The 6,000-nt window shown below is 56.3% G+C and overlaps 1 protein-coding gene across 1 annotated transcript; it reads right to left on the bottom strand.

The window, feature by feature from the left end:
* Positions 1-509: 509 nt before the first annotated feature.
* On the bottom strand, positions 510-2,963 carry TAGLN2 (transgelin 2). Its single transcript, XM_081222102.1, has 4 exons — positions 2,741-2,963; positions 2,093-2,267; positions 1,672-1,774; positions 510-1,365 (listed from the first exon to the last, which is right to left on the bottom strand). The coding sequence occupies exons 1-4, from the start codon at positions 2,960-2,962 to the stop codon at positions 1,224-1,226; spliced, it is 642 nt and encodes a 213-aa protein (XP_081078228.1). The 5' UTR covers position 2,963; the 3' UTR covers positions 510-1,223.
* Positions 2,964-6,000: the final 3,037 nt, after the last annotated feature.

The raw sequence follows: 6,000 nt of genomic DNA, 5'->3' as shown, positions 1-6,000 counted from the left end.
CACCACCACCAACTCCTTCCTACTCACTCATCCCCCAGCTCACCAGATCCTCACCACCACAATGCCTACCCCTGGCCCCCAGACTGGTCTGGCCCCCAGAGGCCACCTTGCATCAAGCCTGCCTGAGGGACTCCCATCCAGACACCTGCCAGGACTCAGGACTGTGTGGACGGCCGGCCCCACCTTCCTGCAGTGGCTGAGAACTCTTCTGGCTGTGGGAAGGGCCCAGCCAGGAGCACCTGGGTAGGTGACGGCCCCCCTCCCTGTGGACCCTGGCCATGTATGCTGTCATCATGGCTTCTAGCCCGAGGGCAGCTGGGAGGGCCTGTCCCATCTCAACCCCACCCCTAAACCAAGTGAGAAAAAGAATGGGAAGGAAATGGATGATGGGGAGATGTTTGTAACCTTTCATTTCAAAGCCCTCTTCCCTGGAGCCAGTCACTGCCCTTCCCCCACATTCCTCCCTTCCCAACAGTGGACTCAGTGGCCCCAGACACAGCCAGAGTCCATCCAAAAAAAGACAGAGATTCTTTATTTAAATCAGCAAACTCAGATTCTTCAAGCCCCAGCCCATGGTGGGCAGCCTTCCCTCCCGAGTCCCCTCACTCCCACCCCTTAGCCACAGAGAGGGGAATGGAAAATGAGAAGCCAGAAGGCCTCTGCCAGGGCAGGCTGCCTCAGAAGTGTGGTGAGCGCAGTCCAGCTGGGGCTGGGGGGGCAGCCGCCACAGACCCCTCCCTATAAATTAAGTCCCTGCAGCCACAGCTGTGGGCGAGGCGTACTTGTGGGGAGAAGGCCATTAGGCAGCATCCCTGACTCCCAGCCAAGGAATGGATTAGGGCACAGGGCTCAGGGGAAGAGAGGCCAGAGAGAAAGAGAAGAGGTATGGTGGGGAGAGGGGGTGATGTCCCCCTAATTTTGGTCCCGGGCAAAAGAGGCCAGTTGGTCCAGTTTTGGTGGATTTAGAGAAGGGAATGTATTAGTAAGCACAGTGTGGAGGCCACCGTCAGGCACCCCCGGAGGAGACAGGTCAGGCCCCCACCCTGGCAGAGGGGAGCGTGAGAGCTCCAGGGGCTCTCAGGGAATGTCACTGCTAAAAATATATATACATATATATATATATATATATATATATATATATATATATATATATATATATATATACATACATATATATATATATTAACCATTCACGGCAGGCAGGGGCAGGGCTGTGGGTGGGATCAGAGGATCTGGCGTGGCATCCCGTAGCCGGTCATGCCTGCCTGAGATGCCCCGCGATTGGTCCCCATCTGTAACCCAATCACATTCTTGCCCTCCTGCAGCTGGTTGTCTGAGAAGTTCCGAGGGTTCTCCTTGGATTTCCTGCGTGGAAAGGGAGTGCTGGTTAGGAGGAGGGTGAAGGCTGTCCCAATAAATGTCCTCCATGGACACAGCACAGGCTTTCTTTGGCTTAAGTGCTGGTGCCAGCTCGGCCCTGGAGAGCCTTGAGCTCTCTGAAGCCACCCCCTCATATCTCAAAAGGGACTGTCCCTTGCCATCCTGGGAGACTCGTGAGGATTAAGTGAGACGAGGAATGTGAAAGTGCTTTGTAAAGGGCATTTCCGAGGGACAGGAGTGGGCAGGATCAACACGCCAGCCCAGGGCCTGGGCTGCCCCAGCAGTACTCACTTGGGAAACCAGTTGGGATCTCCAGAGAAGAGCCCATTGTTCTGGGCTACCGCCAGCCCACCCAGGTTCATCAGTGTCCGCTGCACACAGGCCATGTTCTTTCCTGGGAAGGGGGAGGGGGTGTGTTGGCCTCAGTGGGTCTGGGGTCCTGCATGCCAGGCTTCCACCTCTATCACTAAGTCAGCAGGCCCAGCTTCCTAAGTCTTTTACTCTTGGTCTCCCTATCTTTCTCCAACCCAACCCCCAATATGGCCAACTCCTCCATAAACACACACATACACACACACACACACACACACACACACACCGCCCCCCCCCACTCTTTGTCCTCAGGTGTCAGAAACCTGCCCCTTTTCCCTGGTGGACATGGCCCAGCCCAGCCTCTGGTCTTCTGGATGACAGTGCCCTGGCCCTGACCCACCTTCCCATAGGTCCACAGTCTGGAAGATGTCAGTGGTGTTGATGCCGTAGCGCTCGGCTGCTTGCAGGAACTGGGAGATCTGCTCCATCTGCTTGAAGGCCATGGTGGAGGCCTGGATCTTCTTCACTGGGGCCTGTCCCTCGGGGTACAGACCATTAATGAGCTCACACAGCACCTGGGTGAGGACAGTAGGTGTGCAGAAGTGAGGCCCTGCCTACCACAGATCAGAATGTACCACCCTCCGCGCTAGAGACAGTGAACCGCAGAGATGCCTCTCCTACCTGAAGACAGCTCTGACTCTACCTGGAGTGAGCATCAGGCTCCTTCCTGCCCAGCCCCCGCCTCTGAGCCCAGAGTGTAAACCGTGCTATTCCAGGATTACCAACTACAGCACACCTCCCCCAGCTCTTCCCTTAGAGCTCCTCTTCCTTCCGTCACACACGGCTTCCACTGCAGGGAGGCACGTTCACCCTCCCACTTCCCTCAGCGGGAGGGAGGAAGGCAGGGGGCCTCTGCACGATGAAGATATCCCGGCTCAAGAAAAGCGGGGAGGGGGCTGCCCTCCGTTCTTCAGCTGAGAAAATCCCCGGTCCCTCAGACCCAGCCCTGCTCTCCTGGCACTTCTGGTCAGAGGCGCCCAGCTCTCACCGTGCCATCCTTGAGCCAGTTCTGAAAGTTCTCGCGCCCAGGCTGGGGCCGGCCCACATCCTTGCGGCACTGGGTGGTGATCCATTGGATCAGGATCTGCTCCAGGTCTGCATCATATTGTTTCTCAATCTTCTGCTGCACCTCCCGGCTCAGGCCGTAGGCAGGTCCTCTGTTGGCCATTCCAAAGGGTGGTGGTGTCTGGGGAAGCTGGGGAGAGGACATATCCAGGCCTGTGATCAGCGCTCTGCAGCCTGTGGGGTGGGGGATTCTGACACACACCATATCCCCAGGGTGGGTCCCGGAGGTGAGGAGGTGAGAACAGCCACCAAATGAGGGAAGTCTCACCTTAACCCCTGGACATGGGCTAGAGTCTCAGTGCTCAGAACTCTAGGAGGTGTTAAGGCACCTCTGGGTTCTTCCACCCCTGTGACAGGTAGCCTGTCTACTCTACTGAGGCTTCCCATTAGATTTCATTTGAATGGTTCCACTGCTACAATGAAATATAAAACCCACTGGAATAGAAAATAGGGTAAATGAGGCCAGGATTGGGGGTTCAGTCCCTCATTTGGGGTGGTCAGTTTTAGCAAAGGCAAACTAGTCATTCTAACCCCAACCCTGCCTTTTCCAGTTCTGGGCAAGAGAATGATTTGGAAAGAATATGGAGGGTCTGGAGAAACCTATGTCAGGAGCTAGGGGACTGGACAGATCTACCCTTAATTAGCCACTGGATTTTAATTGAACACCCACTATTTGTGCTGGGGATTGTGGAAGAGACAGAAGTCCTTGGTCCTAAAGTTGCCCACAGTGCCATCAGAGAGACAAAGTGAGCACACATGAAAGGGCAAGAGTTGTACATGATGAATATTAAACTACATAGTCAGACCATATGTTATAGGAATTGAGAGAGGAGTATTGGCAGAAGCAGCCTGGAGGACTTCCTCGAAGAGGTAGGTCTGAGTAGGTCCTTAACAGATTTCACCAGGCAAAGGGGTTCCCATGAGAAACCAGGTAATACCTAATTCTACTTTCCTTTCTAGAAGCAGTGGTAGGCAGAATAATGGCCCCCCAAAGGTGTCTGTGTCCTAATTCCCAGAACCTGGAAATGTTACCTGATATGGCAAAAGGGATTTTTGCAGATGTGATTGAATTACAGATCTTGAGATAGGGAGAGTACCCTGGGTCTCCGGGGAGGCCAATGTACTCACGACGAGGGTCCTTATGAGCGAAAGAGGAAGGCAGATGAGTCAGAGTGGGAGAAGTGAGAAGGAAGCCAAGGTTGGAGTGACGCAGGGTCATGAACCAAGCAATGCAGATGGCCTCCAGAAGCTGGGAAAGGCAAGGAATGGAATCTCCCCTAAGTCCCCCGGAAGGAATGCAAGCCCTGCCAACACCTTGATTTTAGCCAGTGAAACCTAGCTCTGCAATATATTATATGTGTGTTGATTTAAGTCACTCAGTTTGTGATAATTTGTTACAGCAGGAATAGGGCACTAATCCAGGAGCCTTGGGTGGCATTTTTAGGGAAACCCAGGAAAAGAGGGAGGGATGGGGAAATACACAGTGGGGTTTCTTTAACTTAGTTGGAGGACCTCAGTTAGGAAGAACTGGGTGGTTTCCTGACCACTGGCCTGGGTTGACAGCACCTCGCAGTGGGCAGTCTGTCCCCACCTGCCACCTCCCTGCCTAGGTCCCACACCCAGAGCCCTGTCCTAGGCATGCTACCCATGCCGAGGGGGAGCCAGGACCCCATTTCCTGCCCCCATCCCCTCCCCATGGGCTCTTCTTTCTGCTCTGAGATAGAGCTGGCTGACTGTACATAAAAGGGGATGCCCCAGGCCAGGCACCTCTGTTCAAGGAGAGGGAAGGGAAACACTGCCTCTCCCCACCTCTGGCCCGAGGCCAGGTCAGACTTAAGGGATGGAGTCACTCTGGCTCCCTGGGTCCCGTGCACAGCATGTAGAGCCACCCCAACACCCCCTCACTGTGCCTCGGGGCAGGCCACAGGGACAGCAGCTGCCTCAAACGCCGCCGTCCCACCTCTCAGCCTCAGCAGAGCTGGGGCTCGGGCCAGTCCCCTCCCCCCCACCTCAACATGGCTACTCCTTCCGACTGCAGCCTATTGGGCTGCACATTTCCGGCAGCGATCCTCCCCATATCAGTTATTGTTAAACCTCATTAAGACAACCCAGCCCCACTTCACCCAGCCCGGAAGCCCGGCCAGATAAATGTCAGTCTGGGCCCTGACCCACACCACCAGCCAGCACACACTCAGCAGGGGGAGAGCAGGCTGGTCGAGTGGAGAGAGGGAGACAAGATTCTCTCCCCTCAGCCCAGCCCCAGCTGCCCAGCCGAGAGCCACTCGGTCTCCGTAAGCCTGTGACCCCTGATGCACAGGGCCACGGCTGGGAGGCTCAGAAGGAAGGAGAGGGGGGCCAGAGGCTGCTGCCACCAGTAAGCCCCCTTTTCCCAGCCCAATGTTCAGACCTCACTTCTGGGAGCAGCTTCACTGTGGTCACCTGGGCCTCAGGGCCGTGTCTCCATGAAGCCAAGTGGCCTGAGGCCCAGGGATCACTATGGCCCAGGGAAAGAAAGGACAGGGGAATGATTAACCCAGACACCAGGGTTAGGAGGGGAGCGCAGGACCGAAGAGTGACCCCTTCAGTGTCACCTAGGGTGTGGACGGGAAGGACAGACTCAGCCTCCCAGACCCACCTCTGGGTGGGTGTTGGGGGCTCGCCTAAACTCTGGTGCCTGGGCACATCTGGCAAGGTCACAGACTCCAGCTGCCGTGTCTCAGCTCCACTCGGTGGCCATTGCCCTAGATCCCGAGGTGCCAGAGCCATAAAGCAGAGCTCTGGGAGGAGGCAGGCCAGACGGGCCCAGCCTGCCCACGGCTGCTCTCCCCACCACCGCGAGCAGGCACACGCTGAGGGGCTGCGGCCGCTGGAACTGGAGTGGCCCACGCTAGTGACACTCAGGGGACCTACCCTGGCTCTCCCTTAAAGGAGGGAAGGTAGCCAGTTGCCTACTGCGGTGGGGAAAGGCTGTGTGGGAGATGCCCAGAGCTGGGGGTCCAAAGGGAAAACAACAGCTGCACAGCTTGGGGGGTGGATTGGCAGTGAGTAACCTAAACTCCAGAGCTGCCTACAGCGGTGGGAACAGCCCTCACTCCCACCCACAAGGTTACAACAGTTGGGAAAGGGGGAGGGGCCACAAAAGGCACTCCAGCCCTCAGCCCCACCCAGACCCTGGGCTGGAAG

This window comes from Mesoplodon bidens, assembly GCF_964165515.1.
Source record: "Mesoplodon bidens genome assembly, chromosome: 2".
Taxonomy (NCBI): Eukaryota; Metazoa; Chordata; class Mammalia; order Artiodactyla; family Ziphiidae; genus Mesoplodon; species Mesoplodon bidens.
Note: the sequence above shows the minus strand (reverse complement) of the source record. Positions and strands in the feature narration are given on the sequence as shown.